Consider the following 20077-nt stretch of genomic DNA (forward strand, 5'->3'; position numbering starts at 1 on the left):
TGGCTTGTAAACACTGGCATGCACGGGGCAGTTCAGGCCACACGTGGACACGTCTCGTACAAATCGCATTGAATACCGGGTTTTCGATCGGATACCGAGGCGAAATTTTTGCGTTAAAATGCATCGAATACTGGATTTATCAGATACAGATGCCATCGAATACCGGGGGTCCACTGTATTTCTAATACCTTCTGGTAGCAAGTTTAATAATCTTAGACCATGGATATTGGCTAGTTTTATCTTATTGTGCTCATGGTTTCTCTGCTTTTCACTGGATCTGTTTTGCACTTTCTCTTATATCTTCCACTAATTAGCTCTGGAAATCATTCGTTTCACTTCCAATTAGCACTGTATATACTTGAATGAGAATTTTTACCATCTCTATCATATTTTCACTTTTCTTAATCATCTCTGGATGCACCTAATAAACACAGGTCATGCTTGTTTTATGCTGTAAATGCATTTCAGGCCCATGGCAGCTGTACTAAGATCATTTAGGCATTAAATACTTGGTTTTGCATAATAAAAACTTTCATTATGCATTGCAAACCATACCAATTGCAAACCATACCAATTGCAGACAGTGAATGTACAGCATATTGCATGTACAGAATGAGTGATAGAAATAGGACATCGAATAATAGCAAATGTGCATAAAATGAGAGAAACTTACAGTACCAGTTTTAGCTTATTATCTCTTCCTCTGGTTTTTCCTTTATTATATGGTGAAACAGGAATCAGATCTACTGGATGCAGAATGAGCAAGCTATTCTTATGCCATGGGTATTAAAGTAATGGTGATACAAAAAAAAAAGAAGAGGAAACACTTTCACCATCACTCTTTCAGTCACTGCCTTGCCAGAAGCATGCTGACATCACATTTCAGATAACCTTTTGAACTGCAACATTAGATGGGTGGGGATATTGCATCCCATATGATTATTATTACTTCAAAATGTAATTATTAATGTTTGATCTGAGAAAGGAGAGAAATAGTTCTAATTCCTTGAAAGAAAAGCCCTTTATCAGCATCAAGGAACCCTATTTAATCCTTTGGGGGTCGCCAGGCCCTCTCAGAGACTTGTTCTCAGGGTCGCCAAAATTTCAAAAAAAAAAAAAAAAATTCTTATGAAAAGATAGAGAATCTTTTCCCGATCATAATGACACCAAAAGTATGAAATTTGATGGAAAACTTACGGAATTATGTTCTCATGAAGTTAGCGGTCTCGACGATGTTTATGCATCGGTGATTTTGCCCACTTTCAGCCCTATTTTCGGCCAATTCCAGTGTACTAGTCGACAGAAATCATAATTATTTCGCTAGAACTCCATTTTTTCTATCAAATAAGTACAAGAAACCACCCATTTACCGATTTCAACTATCCAATGAAGTGGTCAGAATTTAGCAATTTTGCCAATTTCACACAAATTTCAAAAGATGCCAGTTTCCGAATAGGGTCCAGAATAAACAAGAAAGACATTCCTGGCACTAAAATAACAAGTTCTCTGTTCATTAGTCACATCCCCAGGCTCCTCTTATATTTCTTTGGCTTTCCACTTCGAATTTTTATTCTTACAAAAAATAGAAGATTTACTGTTATGCAGACTACTGCATTAGTGTAGAAATGGTATAAATAATATCAGCGCACTTGTGAAAGAATATTAGACTCACCAGTTGATGTGTATTGGACGCTTGGCATGATTTGTTTACTTTTGAACTTTGGTAAAAATCGAACATTTCTGCTACTTTGAGCTCAATATCAAGGTACTTTTCATTGTAAAACCAGTCAAAATCATCTCAGTTTCTGTAATATGTCTTCCATTCTATAAAATGAGACCAAGAAAACTAGAATACAACAATAAATACCATACGAAAATACAGTGCAAAGTCGCTGTTTTATCCAAAAACACGGTCAAAGTTTTTTTTTTTTCTCATTACACACTGTGTGCTGCAGGATTTTTTTTATACTGCGCACACTGACCACATAGACCCATTCTTTCATATGTAGGCCTACCAGCTTTCTCTCACTAGATTTGAGGGCGCTAGAATTTAGGCGCACTAGTACGTCAAAAACCCTGGGGCGTAAGCCGTACTAGTACGGCCGAAATCCCCAAAGGGTTAATGGAAAATAAACACAAAAAATACACTACCTGGTCTCATTCAAAATAACAGTGTAAATACAGTATGTGCTGAGACGAACCCATCATATGCACCTTCCTAGTGCACCAGCCTGACTGCTACTTGGAAGTGCCCTTTCAGTAAGCACTTACCAGACAGGTGAGCCATTAAGACCTTTGTTATTAAGTAGATGATTTTGTGAGACTTTTACCTAATGTATCATGTCGATAAACTTCTAAATTACTGTACCAGTAATTGAGCTGTACAGTGAGATATTTAACCCTTTGACTGTTTTGGTCGTATACGTATATACGTCTTACGAGCCAGTGTTTCGGACATATTAATACGCATAAATTCTAGCGGCTTCAAATCAAGCAGGAGAAAGCTGGTTGGCCCACATGTGTGAGAATGGGTCTGTATGGTCAGTGTGCACCACATAAAAAAAATCCTGCAGCACGCAGTGCATAATGAGAAAAAAAAAACTGACCGTTTTGGATTAAAACGCAGAATCTGAGATGTACTTTCATATAGTATTTATCATTGTATTCTCGTTTTCATGGTCTCACATGATAAAATGGAAAACATATTACAGAAATAGAAATGATTTTGATTAGTTTCATGATGAAAGCGAAATGTTAGATTTTTACCAATGTTCAGGAGCAAGCAAATCACACCACATGTCCAATACACGTCACCTGGGGAGTCTGATATTCTTTCACTAGTGCACTGATATTAGTTATACCATTTTTACAATAATGCAGTAGTCTGCATAACAGTAAATTTTTTATTTTTTGTATGAATAAAAAATCAAAATAGAAAGCAATAGTAATATAAGAGGGGCCTAGAGACATGACTAATGAACAGAGGATATGTTATTTTAATGCCAAGAATGTCTACATTGTTTATTATGGACCCTATTTTGAAATTGGCATCTTTTTTTAATTTGCTTGAAATTGGCCAAATTGCCAATTTCTGACCACTTTATTGGGTAGTTCAAATTGGTAAATGGGCAGTTTCTTGTACTCAACTGATAGAAAAAATGGAATTCTAAAGAAATAGCTGAGTTTGATCAACTGGAACAACGGAATTGGCCAAAATCAGGGCTCAAAGTCGGCGAAATCACCGATGCATATATGTTGCCGAGACCACTAACTTCGCAGGAGCGTAATTCCTTGAGTTTTCGACCAAATTTCGTACTTTTGGTGTCATTATCATTGGGAAAAGATTTTCCATCATTTGATAAGGAAAAATAATTTTTTTTTTCCAAAAATTTTGCGACATAGAATGTCAGTTTCAGAAAGAGGCTTGCGACAGGCAAAGGGTTAATATTAGGTATAATTTTTATGTACTACTTGATACAGTATTTGTTCTTATTATTGGTATGCATTAATATTACTATTTGAATACAGACTTATTTAGACTTAAAATCTTAAGCAATGATTTTTTTTTCAGATTTGCTGAGCTGGAGGACTTAGAGTATCAACAAGTGAGGTTGACTGGTAATTTTGACCATAGCAAGGAGATCTTCCTTGGTCCCCGTCCTCTCTTGGTAAATGCAGACTTACTCTACAGTGTTTTGATGTGGTCCACCTATAGTGCAAATGTGGAAATCTATAGCCTTGGAGAAGTAAATAAAATTGCTTTGAGGAAAAATATTGAGATTTCAGCTTGAGGCTGTTTGAATGTTCTTCTCACATGATCTTTTATACATACACACACAAATACTTTATTATATAATAGGGTACATTAGGTTTAAAGGGGTTCATTACATGTACAAAAATATGTTTGACTTATGATATAGAAGGTTTAAGGAATACGTTACAAGTACACAGACATGGTTGCCAGCAATTACATTTCAAATACAGTTTCTCCTCATTTAACCCGTTGACTGTCGCAACCCCCAATCCTGAGGTGTCTCCTGGTGTCGCAAAATTTAAAAAAAAAAAATAATTTTTTCTTATGAAATGATAGAGAATCTTTTTCCAATTGTAATGACACCAAAAAAACGAAATTTGATGGAAAACTGACGGAATTATGCTCTTGCGAAGTTAGTGAACTCGGCGCTGTTTACAAATCGGCTATTTCGCCCACTTTGAGCCCTTTTTTCGGCTAATTCCATTGTTTCAGTCGCCCAAACTCATAGCTATTTCTTTAGAACTCCATTTTTTCTATCGATTGAGTACAAGAAACTGCCCATTTACCGATTTCAACTACCTAATAATGTGGTCAGAAATTTGCAATTTGCCAATTTCACGAAAACTAAAAAATATGACAATTTCAAAATAAGGTCCAGAATGAACAATGCAGACATTCCTGGCTCTAAAATAACATTTTCTTTGCTCATCAGTCATATCTCCAGGCCCCTCTGATATTACTCTTGCTTTCTATTTTGAATTTTTATTCAAACAAAAAATAGAAGACTTACTATTATGCAGACTACTGCAATAGTGTAATAATTGTATAAATAACATCAACCCATTCATGACTGCATATTAGAATGGCTAGTTGGACATTTATTGGACAATGGCATCATTTGTTTACTTTTGAACATTGGCAAAAATCAAACATTCCCCCTACTTTGAGCTCCATTTCTAGGTTCTTTTTATAGTAAAATCAATCAAAATCACCTCTATTTCTATAATATGTTTTCCATTCTATCAAATGAGACCAAGAAAACGAGAATACAACCATAAATACTATACGAAAATAGACCACAAAGTCGGCATTTTAATTAAAAAAAACGGTCGGAGTTTTTTTTTTCTCATTATGCACTGCGTGCTCCAGGATTTTTTTCATATGGTGCACACTGACCACACAGACCCATTCTCTCACATGTGGGCCTACCAGCTTTCTCCTGCTTGATCTGAAGCCGCTAGAGTTTATGAGTATATATACGTCAAACACTGTACCGCGACAGTCAAAGGGTTAACGACGTACTCATTTACCAACGACTCAGACTTAAGATGCTCTCTCCGACCAGTATGCATACCTAAATAATGTATATTAGAGCTGATTTCTCTTATTCTGTTTGTTACAATATACAGCACACTACTGTATGAATATTTAAAAATATACTAAAAATGTTATTAATGGTGTAAAGGTGACATTAAAACAATATCAAAGATAGTTGTCACAAACCCACTACCAGTATGTAGTATGCTCCTTGCTTAGCGACGAATTTGTTTACTGATGTGGTCTTAGGAACAGAACTCTGTCGTTAAGTGAGAAGAGGCTGTACTTCATCCAGCTCTTCAGAACTTGGGAACGGACCTCAGGTACAACAGGCATTAACCCTTTGAATTACAACACTGAGACACTGGAAGAGAAAACTAGTTGCTCCTGGATCCTTAGTTTCCATAATGAGTCTTTTGCCAAACTCTTTTCAGGAAATTGGATGTACTCTTACTTTATGAGCTAAGGTTCTGTAATGTATTACATGTAGAGATTCTCTGGATTTAGTTGTAATACATGATTAGGTATAATTGGTGATGGTAAGGCCATTTTAAGTGCACATGAAACTTAAGGAAACTAAGCTTAGTTGGACCCTTCTATTGATTTTTTCTATACAGGAAGACCCTGCTTTACAGTGTTTTGCTAATGCAGCACTTGGTTTTCAGTTATATCTGTTCTTCAGTTATTCAGACTTCCTACAATAAATATTTTCATCACTTACTATATGCTAAGGATGAAAATATTTTAAGGTAAGGAATGTGTATACTCTAGGATTTTTAGTTCTGTTGCTCACTTTTATATGATAATGTAAACATGTTTTTTCTTATTCTTTTTTAACACGTTGGCCATTTCCCACTGAGGCAGGGTGACCCAAGAAGAAACAAAAAAAAAACTTTCATCATCGTTCAACATTTTCACCATCATTCATACATAATCACTGTCTTTGCAGAGGCGCTCAGATACATATGACAGTTTAGATGTCACTCCAAATAGCCAATATCCCAAACCACTCCTTTAAAATGCAGGCATTGTACTTCCCACCTCCAGGACTCAAGTCTGGCTAACCGGTTTCCCTGAATCCCTTCACAAAATATTACCCTGCTCACACTCCAACAGCTTGTCAGGTCCCCAAAATCATTTGTCTCCACTCTTATCTAACACGCTCACGCACACTTGCTGGAAATCCAAGCCCCTCGCCCACAAAACCTCCTTTACCCCCTCCCTCCAACCTTTTCTAGGATGACCTCTACCCAACCTTCCTTCCACTACATATGTAAACATGTTATCAGGGTTTTATATGTATTTGAAAAAAAAAAATGGCTGTTTCACTTTACAGCTATTTTTGCTTTACAGCAGTAGCCCAGAGCCTATCCTGCTGTATGAGTGGGGTCCTTCTGTACTGACAGGCTGCCCCATTAAAATTCTTCTACATTATAATGTGGTGTGGCTTGTTTTCTAACATAACTTGTCTGTAAGGAATTAAAAGTGATGTTTAGCTTTAGTCTCTTAATCATACATAAATACAAACAGCGAATATGTATATATTGGAAGCCAAGGAATCTATTAGCAATTTATCACATGTAGATCTCTTGTATTATCTCAAGATTATGTTGAACAAACACACTCCTACATTACAAGGTACCTCCATCATTATGGAGCCCTTGCCAGTAACCCCTTCTTTCTGTGAGTAAAGTGGATATAGGTGAGAGTATTAGCTTTCATGGGTGGTTGTAAAGGCATAGCTACTTCATTGTGTTGTCAAGACTTCAAATTGAGTTGAATGTTTCCATCTGGACGGCAGCACTACAGAGCTTTGAAAAATGGCATAATTAATGCTAAAAATTTATTGAAGCTAACTTGCGATGTTATCAACTTTTTTTTATATACAACATTCACAGTATAAGGCACACAGGCTATTACTGTACACTTTCTTTTTTCTTTTAACAAGTCGGCCGTCTCCCACCGAGGCAGGTGACCCAAAAAAGAAAGAAAATCCCCAAAAAGAAAATACTTTCATCATCATTTAACACTTTCACCTCACTCACACATAATCACTGTTTTTGCAGAGGTGCTCAGAATACAACAGTTTAGAAGCATATACATATAAAGATACACAACATATCCCTCCAAACTGCCAATATCCCAAACCCCTCCTTTAAAGTGCAAGCATTGTACTTCCCATTTCCAGGACTCAAGTCCTGCTATATAAAAATAACTGGTTTTCCTGAATCCCTTCACTAAATATTACCCTTCTCACACTCCAACAGCTCGTCAGGTCCCAAATACCATTCATCTCCATTCACTCCTATCTAACATGCTCACGCATGCTTGCTGGAAGTCCAAGCTCCTCGCCCACAAAACCTCCTTACCCTCTCCCTCCAACCTTTTCAAGGACGACCCCTACCCCGCCTTCCTTTCCCTACAGATTTATACGCTCTCCATGTCATTCTACTTTGATCCATTCTCTCTAAATGACCAAACCACCTCAACAAACCCTCTTCAGCCCTCTGACTAATACTTTTATTAACTCCACACCTCCTAATTTCCACACTCCGAATATTTTGCATAATATTTACACCACACTTTGCCCTTAGACAGGACATCTCTACCGCCTCCAACCACCTCCTCACTGCAGCATTTACAACCCAAGCTTCACACCCATATAAGAGTGTTGGTACTACTATACTTTCATACATTCCCTTCTTTGCCTCCATAGATAACGTTTTTTGTCTCCACATATACCTCAATGCACCACTCACCTTTTTTCCTTCATCAGTTCTGTGATTAACCTCATCCTTCATAAATCCATCCGCTGACACGTCAACTCCCAAATATCTGGAAACATTCACTTCTTCCATACTCCTCCTCCCCAATTTGATAGCCAATTTTTCTTTATCTAAATCATTTGATACCCTCATCACCTTACTCTTTTCTATGTTCATTTTCAACTTTCTACCTTTACACACACTCCCAAACTCATCCACTAACCTTTGCATTTTTTCTTTAGAATCTCCCATAAGCACAGTATCATCAGTGAAAAGTAACTGTGTCAATTCCCATTTTGTAATTGATTCCCCATAATTTAATCCCACTCCTCTCCCAAACACCCTAGCATTTACTTCTTTTACAACCCCATCTATAAATATATTAAACAACCATGGTGACATTACACATCCCTGTCTAAGACCTACTTTTGCCGGGAAGTAGTACACTTTTCTGTTGACATGAAAATAGGAATGTAGAAGCATTATTATTATTATTATTATTATTATTCATGGGGAAGTGCTAATCCCAAAGGGGTCATACAGTGCCTTGGGAACTGGAAGTAATCAGGTTTGATCCAAGGAAAGAGAGTGTGGCTCCAATTTCCTTAATTAGGAACTCTTCACCAGCATCAAGGGTGCAGGGGAAGAAGGAAATGCATGAACAATGTTACCTGCTTACCCAGGCTGGCATTGGATATTAAAAGTGGTAATTCCATGTCAAACAAATCACCTGTAGCCCACAATATATCAGATTTTTCTATCTGTCCTGAACTGTTAGCAAGTTGCAACTTAGTATTGGTTCTGAACAGACTGAAACTCATTCAATTTTAATTTCTGGTATATATGGAGTTGATGTGATTGTCATAAGATTTTGAGTAATATTGATCATTGACAACAGTGGTTCCTAACATAATCTGGTGTGGTTGGCAGAAGTTCCTAGACTGAACATCATTAACATAAATGGTGCAGTGGTAACTTGTACCTCACAATTTGTGGGTCTTAATTCGAGCACACATTCATCTTTCACGTTACATTCACTGTACTGTACCGTATTATGAGATTTCAGTTACTGTAGTTGTCTTTTTATATTAATATTTGAAAGTGAAAATGTTTATTTCCTTGCAAAGCTTGCAATATGTGGTTTACATCTAAAATATTAATTACAAAGAAGGCTACTAGCATGCCTAGGCATTTTGGATAGACTACATGTAATCCAAATTCTTACTCTATATTGACACAGGTTATGGAGCAGTACACTTTAATATAAATTATTGCATACTGATATAAAAGTTAGGTAACTGAGGTGATTAATTAAATAGTGAGGTAGTACAAAACATATAACAATATTACAATTAGTAAATTTAGTAATGGGAATATTTTTATCTCGGTATGATAAACTGTTTCTATAAAAGCTCCTATGTTGGGAGAGTATTTCAGGCAAACTTAAGACTTAAGATTTATTAGGCAATAGCTATATTTATTAGGAATTTTATGTTTACAGTCATTTGGGTGAGTGTAAGTGTAAATTAGGGAAAATTACAGATAACAAGAGTAAGTCTATTTTGTTTTGGATGTGGTCATGATACAAAAACAAGAATAGATGGTTTTCACATAGCTGATGATGGGGGTGTGTTAGGGAGATAAGTTGTTTTTTTAATGGTAGTTTTGAAAATGGTGGTTGAGTCTGCAGTTCTAGAGTTTTTGGGCAGGGAGTTTCAGATTTTAGGTCCGTTTATGTACATTGATGTTTTGTAGCTGGACACGAGGAATGTCATAGAGATTTTTGTGTCTGGTATTGTGTCTGTGGATCCTGTTGAACTGTCAAGAAAGTGTTTTAGTTTAGGGTTAATTTTAGAATTTATGGTTCTGTAAATGTAGGTTGCACAGTAGTAGGTGTGAATGTTTGGTACAGTGAGCAAGTTTAGGTCTTTGAAGAGGGAGGGAAGGGGTGTTGTCTGGCATTGGATTGTGTGATCATTTTTACTGCAGCTTTTTGTTAGTTTATTATTGGTTTTAGGTGGGTTGCTGCTGTTGATCCCAAGGCACAAATAGCATAGTTGAGGTAGGGATAGATGAGTGAATAGTATAGTGTGAGTAGGGCTGTTTGTGGTACATAGTAATGTATCTTTGAGAGGATCCCAACTGTTTTGGATACATTTTTTGTTATGTGTTGGATATGGGTGTTGAATTTCAGGTTGCTGTCAAGGTGCAGACCCAGGAATTTGCCCTCATTATTTATAACAATAAGAGTGTTGTCAATCATAATGTTCAGCTGGGCATCACCTGTTCTGCTCCTAAACATTATATAGAAGGTTTTGTCAGTATTAAGTGTAAGTTTATTGGCAGTCATCCAGGTCGATATTTTTACTAGCTCTTCATTAACAATAATGTTGAGCGAGGCAAGATTAGGGTGGGAGATGATGTAAGTTGTGTTATTAGCAAAGCGAATAGGTTTAAGGTGTTGTGATACATTAGGAAGATCATTGATGTATAAGAGTCCCCTGTGGTACTCCAGTATCCAGTGGTCTTGTTGATGAGATTGTTTTCCTTATTAGAGACGTATTGATGCCAGTTAGTAAGGTAGGATTTGAAATATGTAAGTGTGTGTGGCCTCTTATACCATAATGATCAAGTTTGTGGAGTAGGATGTTGTGGTCTACTACATCAAAAACTTTCCTTAGGTCGATAAAGAGTCCTAATGGATATTCATTTTTTCAAGTGCTGTGTAAAGCAGGTCTAGCATTTTTACAATTGCGTCATTTGTGCTTTTGCTTTACCTGAAGCCAAATTGGCAGGGGTTGAGAATGCTTTATGCTGTTATAAAGGAGTATAATCTGTTGTGTATGAGTTTCTTGAAGATTTTGGATAGCAATGGTAAGTTTGATATTGGCCTGTAGTTTACATCTGTGGGGTCACCACCTTTGTGTATTGGTGTAATCCTTGCTATCTTGAGTAGTGTCAGGAAAGTGCTGGTTTCTAGTGACTTGTTAAAGAGTAATGAAATAGCTGGCGAAAGAGCATGAGCTGCTTGTTTGTACAATAATGGCGGGACTTGAGCCAGATTTGCTGATTTATTTTTAAGCAGTTTAATAATCATGGTGACGTCTGTGGGCTCGGTTGGTGGAAGATAGAAGGTTGGGAAATTGCCATCTAAGTAATCACTTGCCATTGCAAAATAGAGAATTTAGTTTAAAAAAACTAGTTTTTTTTTTTTTTTCAGAAATTTAATCTACCACACACAAAACCTGTTTACCTGACAGTTTTTTACTCCTTGAATGTGTTCACAGGTTGGCGGGGATGTGCATGAGGCAGGAAGTGGACTCATATCTTCTGGACAAAGTGGCTACCTTGTTATCACACCTTTCAAGCTGATTGATAGAGAGTAAGACTTGAAAAAGTTTAAAGACTTATAGTATGTTTGATAATACAGAATAAGTCTTTCTCTTGTCTAGTTTAGTTGATATAAATAGACTTTTTTGTTATGAGAGATTGTAGGAGGCTACCAAAATTCAGGGAAGAAATGGATTTATGTAGTTAAAAATACAAAGACTTCATTTTTATTTTAATGTATTTGTGGAAAATGTTTTTATCTGAATAGATAATTAGACTTTTTTTTTTTTTGTCTATTTTGCAAGGCATTCCTGGTGTAGAGTGGTTCTTATTAATTACCTGTGACACAATACTACTGAGTGTGGAAAGTATGGTATTGTTAAATGTCTGTATATCATTAACCCTCTCCCTATACTGTAACCCCTTGTTGGTAGGTTACTATACCAGGATGGTGAGGTACGAGCAGCCTGAGTACCTCACTAAATACCCAGCAACCCATTTTTTGGCCTAAATAATGAGATGATCTTTATTTTCATCCAAATTTCATATGGCTTGCAACTCATGTCAGGCTGAATAATGAATGTAGTTTGGACTGTGGCTAAAGGAATTTAAATTTCTTAAGATTAGATGTCTGTAATATGACAGTAGCAGGAAATTAGTAATAATACTAACAAATTGCTTAGGTAGCTGCAATTTGTAACTAATGGCAGCTAAGTAATAATTACACTGGCCCATAATGGTTTTGGTTTATGTTTGAAAACACGTTTCTAACCAATTTTGGGATGCTGAATTCAAATCTGAACTTAGTTTTGCTCCAGAATGTATATTTTTGTGATATAAGACCCTACGGTGAGTGATTGCACCATGACATAGTCATCATGGCAAAGGTATCAGGGAAACCTATCAGTCAGTTTGATGATGGACTACTGCTGGACACTGGTGCAAGAGAGTGATACTGAGCAGAAGTGAAAAACCTGAAAACTGTGATATAAATATGTTTGTATGACTGTATGGAAATTTCTGTTATTTTTGTCATGCACATATTCTGCATAATGAATTTACTTGAAGAAAGTTTAGTTTTTGTCATTGCCTACACCAGATTTAATGTCTATACATAATATAATGCTGTACCTATGATTGTTAGGTAACTGAAAACGAAACACTCTCACCATTATTCATTCACACTATCACACTATTGCCAGAGGCATGCAGATACGACAGTTCAGATGTCCCTCCATACAGTAAATATCCCCACCCCTCCTTCAGAGTGCAGGCACTGTATTTTCCACCTCCAGGACTAATTATAATTAACAAATGACACAACATTTCAGCCTAACAGTACTAATAAACCGAGGATGGGTTTCACGTAAACAAAAAGATCCAGCAACAAGAATAAATGGTCAAGTAGAGGGCCTAATGGAACTTACAGCAGTGGTGAGGAAGACAGAGAATCGTGTGCCCTTCATGCCCAAAAATACCAAGACCTCTACTGTGTTTACTTACAGGTAACCCGGTCCATATGCATTTTATTTACATCTCTTTTTCTCTTAAGAAATGTAGTGGATGAAGGACAGATCAGCCTCTTAGAAATTATTTATTATTATATTAGTGAGGAATTGTTAAATTTGCTGGGGTTGTGCCTAGGGAATGAGAGCCAGTCAGGTATAATCTGAGGAAGGGGAAGGTAGCTCCAACATAGATAAGGTCACTCATTAAAATTAAGGCACTTTCTCTTTCCTTATAGGTTCTTAGCAGTGAGATAAATAGTATTTGGTAAAAAAAAAAAAACAGAAGCAATAATAGATGTAGTGTATTTGTAGAATTTGTGCAAGTCCACATAATACAATAGCATGAATAGTTTGAAGTAAAAGATTTTGCATCATAATAACATCTTGTAGGAGTGAGGAAGAGCCAGATGTGAGTGTGGGGGAAGTTTGTGAGGCAGTAGGTAAAATGAAAGTGGGTAAGGCAGCTGGGATTGATGGGATAAAGATAGAAATGTTAAAAGCAGGTGGAGTTTACCTGGAGTTTACCTGGAGAGAGTTTCGGGGGTCAACGCCCCCGCGGCCCGGTCTGTGACCAGGCCTCCTGGTGGATCCGAGCCTGATCAACCAGGCTGTTACTGCTGGCTGCACGCAAACCAACGTACGAGCCACAGCCCGGTTGGTCGGGTACCGACTTTAGGTGCTTGTCCAGTGCCAGCTTGAAGACTGCCAGGGGTCTGTTGGTAATCCCCCTTATGTATGCTGGGAGGCAGTTGAACAGTCTCAGGCCCCTGACACTTATTGTATGGTCTCTTAACATGCTAGTGACACCCCTGCTTTTCATTGGGGGATGTTGCATCGTCTGCTAAGTCTTTTGCTTTCATAGTGAGTGATTTTCGTGTGCAAGTTCGGTACTAGTCCCTCTAGGATTTTCCAGGTGTATATAATCATGTATCTCTCCCGCCTGCATTCCAGGGAATACAGGTTCAGGAACCTCAAGCGCTCCCAGTAATTGAGGTGTTTTATCTCCGTTATGCGTGCCGTGAAGGTTCTCTGTACATTTTCTAGGTCAGCAATTTCACCTGCCTTGAAAGGTGCTGTTAGTGTGCAGCAATATACCAGCCTAGATAGAACAAGTGACCTGAAGAGTGTCATCATGGGCTTGGCATCCCTAGTTTTGAAGGTTCTCATTATCCATCCTGTCATTTTTCTAGCAGCTGCAATTGATATAATGTTGTGGTCCTTGAAGGTGAGATCCTCTGACATGATCACTCCCAGGTCTTTGATGTTGGTGTTTCACTCTATTTTGTGGCCAGAATTTGTTTTGTATTCTGATGAAGATTTAATTTCCTCGTGTTTACCATATCTGAGTAATTGAAATTTCTCATCGTTGAACTTCATATTGTTTTCTGCAGCCCACTGAAAGATTTGGTTGATGTCTGCCTGGAACCTTGCATTGTCTGCAATGGAAGACACTGTCATGCAGATTTGGGTGTCATCTGCAAAGGAAGACACAGTGCTGTGGCTGACATCCTTGTCTATGTCAGATATGAGGATGAGGAACAAGATGGGAGCGAGTACTGTGCCTTGTGGAACAGAGCTTTTCACCGTAGCTGCCTCGGACTTTACTCTGTTGACTACTACTCTCTGTGTTCTGTTAGTGAGGAAATTATAGATCCATCGACCAACTTTTCCTGTTATTCCTTTAGCATGCATTTTGTGCGCTATTACGCCATGGTCACATTGTCGAAGGCTTTTGCAAAGTCTGTATATATTACATCTGCATTCTTTTTGTCTTCTAGTGCATCTAGGACCTTGTCGTAGTGATCCAATAGTTGAGACAGACATGAGCGACCTGTTCTAAACCCATGTTGCCCTGGGTTGTGTAATTGATGGGTTTCTAGATGGGTGGTGATCTTGCTTCTTCGGACCCTTTCAAAGATTTTTATGATATGGGATGTTAGTGCTATCGGTCTGTAGTTCTTTGCTATTGCTTTACTGCCCTCTTTGTGGAGTGGGGCTATGTCTGTTGTTTTTAGTAACTGTGGGATGACCCCCGTGTCCATGCTCCCTCTCCATAGGATGGTAAAAGCTTGTGATAGGGGCTTCTTGCAGTTCTTGATGAACACGGAGTTCCATGAGTCTGGCCCTAGGGCAGAGTGCATGGGCATGTCATTTATTGCCTGTTCGAAGTCATTTGGCGTCAGGATAACATTAGATAGGCTTGTGTTAACCAAATTCTGTTGCTCTCTCATAAAAAATTCATTTGATCTTCGACTCTCAGTCTGGTTAGCGGCTTGCTAAAAACTGAGTCATATTGGGACTTGAGTAGCTCACTCATTTCCTTGCTGTCATCTGTGTAGGACCCATCTTGTTTAAGTAGGGGCCCAATACTGGGGATATAGTTTTGGAGTGGTTGGTGCTGTTATTTAATAAATGTATGGAAGAGGGTAAGGTACCTAGGGATTGGCAGAGAGCATGCATAGTTCCTTTGTATAAAGGCAAAGGGGACAAAAGAGAGTGCAAAAATTATAGGAGGATAAGTCTGTTGAGTATACCTGGTAAAGTGTATGGTAGAGTTATTATTGAAAGAATTAAGAATAAGACAGAGAATAGGATAGCAGATGAACAAGGAGGCTTTAGGAAAGGTAGGAGGTGTGTGGACCAGGTGTTTACAGTGAAACATATAAGTGAACAGTATTTAGATAAGGCTAAAGAGGCTTTTGTGGCATTTATGGATTTGGAAAAGGCGTATGACAGGGTGGATGGGGGGGCAATGTGGCAGATGTTGCAGGTGTATGGTATAGGAGGTAGGTTACTGAAAGCAGTGAAGAGTTTTTATGAGGATAGTGAGGCTCAAGTTAGAGTATGTAGGAAAGAAGGAGATTATTTCCCAGTAAAAGTAGGCCTTTGACAAGGATGTGTGATGTCACCATGGTTGTATAATATATTTATAGATGGGGTTGTAAGAGAAGTAAATGCGAGGGTCTTGGCAAGAAGCGTGGAGTTAAAAGATAAAGAATCACACATAAAGTGAGAGTTGTCACAGTTGCTCTTTGCTGATGACACTGTGCTCTTGGGAGATTCTGAAGAGAAGTTGCAGAGGTTGGTGGATGAATTTGGTAGGGTATGTAAGAGAAGAAAATTAAAAGTGAATACAGGAAAGAGTAAGGTTATGAGGATAACAAAAAGATTAGGTGATGAAAGATTGGATATCAGATTGGAGGGAGAGAGTATGGAGGAGGTGAATGTATTCAGATATTTGGGAGTGGACATGTCAGCAGATGGGTCTATGAAAGATGAGGTGAATCATAGAATTGATGAGGGGAAAAGGATGAGCGGTGCACTTAGGAGTCTGTGGAGACAAAGAACTTTGTCCTTGGAGGCAAAGAGGGGAATGTATGAGAGTATAGTTTTACCAACGCTCTTATATGGGTGTGAAGCATGGGTGATGAATGTTGCAGTGAGGAGAAGGCTGGAGGCAGTGGAGATGTCATGTCTGAGGGTGTTACGGCCCCCTGCCAAACTAGCGGTTAAATAGTTAACCTGCCGGCCGGCAGTACCACTGGGTACGTCATCAAACCCATTGTGGGGACTGCTGAGCCGGCCTTAGAGCATTAAGTACCTGAACTCCTCAGGGTACGCATCTAAGCAGTAGGTACCTGGACACCTAATGGTACACATCTACTGGCTTTAGAAACATTAAGTACCTGAACTCCTCAGGGTATGCATCTAAGCAGTAGGTACCTGGACACCTAATGGTACACATCTACTGGCTTTAGAAACATTAAGTACCTGAGCACCTCAGGGTACGCATCTAAGCAGTAGGTACCTGACCACCTAATCGTACACATCTACTGGCTTTAGAAACATTTAAGTACCTGAACTCCTCAGGGTACGCATCTAAGCAGTAGGTACCTGGACACCTAATGGTACACATCTACTGGCTTTAGAAACATTAAGTACCTGAACTCCTCACGGTACGCATCTACGCAGTAGGTACCTGAACACCTAATCGTACCCATCTACTGGCGTTAGAAGAACCGCTCACCGCAGCTCACTGAGTCTGTTGGCCTCAGTTACTTGACGGCTGCATTCAGTGAGCTTGCAGCATGGTGTTCGGCTAGCGGTGTGTCAGCCGGCTTTGGAGAGTATTTACTGGACTACCGGTGATGTCTGTGGACTCACCGCCTACGCTTGTCAACTGTGGGCCGGAGTCATCTGATGCTGTTTAGTGGGACATTACATGAAGAAAAGGTTGGAGTGTTACACTGAACTGGGCCAGGACCGTAGTGTGACACTTAGGGAAGTATGATGGAGTGGAACACTGAGATATGCTACAGGACCGTAGTGGAACACTGAGAAGGAAAGGGTATCGTGTGACACTGAAGATGGCCTGGTTGTAGTGTACACTGAATAGGGTCATGTGACTGGCCTCGACAAAGACGCTATGCGGGTACTGTGACACAGAGACAAGGGTGTCAAGTGTGACACGGTTGCAAAAGTGTGTATTATACGGAGAAAAGGGTGTCAAGTGACACGGTGGAGAAAGAGCGTCACAACTCGGATAAGTGTCGTGAGAAACGCAGTTGATTGTAATTTATTATTTTAAATGTTACTAATTTATTATTTTAGCATATAGATATATGACGCAGTAGTGTCAAGAGTTGTACCCTGTGTAGGGTCGGGAATTATTTATTATTTTAGTAAAATGCTAATTATAATTTATTATTGTAACATGTATATATTATCAGATGTTAGTTCAAATACCTCTAGACCAAAGAAAGTTGATTTTTATATTATATTAAAGATTAATTTATTTTAATGTGTGTATTTATGTATCCCGAACTCTTTATTACAAAAGGAGTAAAAACTTACCATCTTTTAAAAATCACTTTTTTTGTAATAGAGGGCAATGTGTGGTGTGAATATAATGCAGAGAATTCGTAGTTTGGAAGTTAGGAGGAGGTGCGGGATTGCCAAAACTGTTGTCCAGAGGGCTGAGGAAGGGTTGTTGAGGTGGTTCGAACATGTAGAGAGAATGGAGCGAAACAGAATGACTTCAAGAGTGTATCAGTCTGTAATGGTAGGGGTCAGCCTAGGAAAGGTTGGAGGGAGGGGGTAAAGGAGGTTTTGTGTGCGAGGGGCTTGGACTTCCAGCAGGCATGCGTGAGCGTGTTTGATAGGAGTGAATGGAGACAAATGGTTTTTAATACTTGACGTGCTGTTGGAGTGTGAGCAAAGTAACATTTATGAAGGGATTCAGGGAAACTGGCAGGCCGGACTTGAGTCCTGGAGATGGGAAGTACAGTGCCTGCACTCTGAAGGAGGGGTGTTAATGTTGCAGTTTAAAAACTGTAGTGTAAAGCACCCTTGTGGCAAGACAGTGATGAAGTGAATGATGGTGAAAGTTTTTCTTTTTCGGGCCACCCTGCCTTGGTGGGAATCAGCCAGTGTGTTATAAAAAAAAAAAAATACAGCCTCTCCTCATTTAACGATGGAGTTCTGTTCCTAAGACCACATCGGTATATGAATGTATCTCTAAGTGTGGAGCATACTATAATGGTAGTGGGTTTGTGTCAATTATCTTTGATATTGTTTTAATGTCACCTTTGCAACATGTATAACATTTCTGGTATATTGTTAAATGTTTATACAGTAGTGTACTGTATATGGTAATAAACAAAATAGAGGAAATCAGCTCTAATATACATTATTTAGGCATGCATACTGGTCAGAGAGCCTGTCATGAGTTCGAGGCATCGGTAAACAAGTACATCACTAAGTGAGGAGAGTCCGTAATGCAAAAAAGTTTGGAGTAAAATTCTGGGTGATTTCAAATTTAGTATGGTATTGTTCTAGACATACACACTGACCTTAACCAATAATTTTTTTATCATCACACTCCAATCTCCTCAAGTTTGAATTAAAATTAAAATATTAATTTTTGTTAAAGCTTTATTCAGCAGCTTACCACATTTGTAACATAAATAATATATAAAAATCTCTGATATATTTCTAGGGATGTTCCAGCAATGGCCAGTATGCTGGGTACTGCCCCTGTGTTTCTAGATGCGGTTGACACCATCCCTGGAGGACCGAGAGGTGCACAGACTCGAGTAACAATGCGCAATGAGCATCTTTCCTACATTTTAACTTGGTAAATAAATTAGCCTAATTTATCTATAGATATATATATATATATATATATATTTTTTTTTTTTCAACATGTTGGTCACCTCCCACTAAGGCAGGGTGACCCTATAAGAAAGAAAATCCCCAAAAAGAACATACTTTCATCATCATTAAACACTTTCACCTCACTCATACATAATCACTGTCTTTGCAGAGGTGCTCAGTTATGACAGTTTAGAAGTCCCTCCAAACTGCCAATATCCCAAACTCCTCCTTTAAAGTGCAGGCATTGTACTCCCCATTTCCAGAACTCAAGTCTGTTTAACCAGTTTCCCTGAATCCCTTCACAAAATATTACCCTGCTCGCACTCCAACAGCTCGTCAGGTCCCAAAAACCATTCGTCTCCTCCATACACTCCTATCAAACACGCTCATGCATGCTTGCTGGAAATCCAAGCCCCTCACCCACAAAACTTCCTTTACCCCTTCTCTCCAACCTTTTTGAGGACGACCCCTACCCCGCCTTCCTTCCCCTACAGATTTATACGCTCTTCAAGTCATTCTACTTTGATCCATTCTCTCTAAATGACCAAACCACCTCAACAACTCCTCGTCAGCCCTCTGACTAATACTTTTAGTAACTCCACACCTCCTTATTTCCACACTACAAATTCTCTGCATAATAGGTATTTACACCACACATTGCCCTTAGACACAACATCTACACTACCTCCAGCCTCCTCCTTGCTGCAGCATTCACAACCCATCCTTCACACCCACATAAGTGTTGGTACCACTGTACTCTCATACATTCCCTTCCTTGCCTCCATGGATTACGTTTTTTTGTTTTCACATATCCCTCACACCTCTCACCTTTTTTCCTTCATCAGTTCTATGGTTAACCTCATTGTTTATAAACCCATCTGCTGACAAGTCAACTCCCAAATATCTGAACACATTCACTTCTTCCACACTCCCTCCCTCCAATGTGATATCCAGTTTTTTCTTACCTAACTCATTTAACACCCTCATCACCTTACTCTTATCTATGTTCACTTACAACTTTCTTCCTTTACACACCCTCTCAAACTCGTCCACTAACCTTTGCAACTTCTCTTTAGAATCTCCTAAAAGCACAGTATCATCAGCAAAAAGTAACTGTGTCAACTCCCATTTTGTATTTGATTCCCCATATGTTAAGCAGTAAATATGTTCTACACATGCATTAAAACTAATTTCTTATCTATTGTGTACAATAATGTAGTAGCATAAGTTGCAGTTACTTTAATAAA

At 38.6% G+C, this 20077-nt stretch overlaps 1 protein-coding gene across 6 annotated transcripts in view; it reads left to right on the top strand.

Moving 5' to 3' along the window:
• Positions 1–20077, top strand: part of Surf1 (surfeit locus protein 1) — a 41925-nt gene that overhangs the window by 20382 nt on the left and 1466 nt on the right. For all 6 annotated transcript variants that reach the window (XM_070092507.1, XM_070092506.1, XM_070092503.1 and 3 more), the window contains 4 exons: positions 3572–3668; positions 11124–11218; positions 12498–12671; positions 18673–18810. In XM_070092507.1, coding sequence (XP_069948608.1) covers positions 3572–3668; positions 11124–11218; positions 12498–12671; positions 18673–18810 — 504 coding nt within the window. The remainder of the gene's footprint in view (positions 1–3571; positions 3669–11123; positions 11219–12497; positions 12672–18672; positions 18811–20077) is intronic.

The sequence above is a fragment of the Cherax quadricarinatus genome, chromosome 39, assembly GCF_038502225.1.
Source record: "Cherax quadricarinatus isolate ZL_2023a chromosome 39, ASM3850222v1, whole genome shotgun sequence".
In the NCBI taxonomy this organism is placed as follows: domain Eukaryota; kingdom Metazoa; phylum Arthropoda; class Malacostraca; order Decapoda; family Parastacidae; genus Cherax; species Cherax quadricarinatus.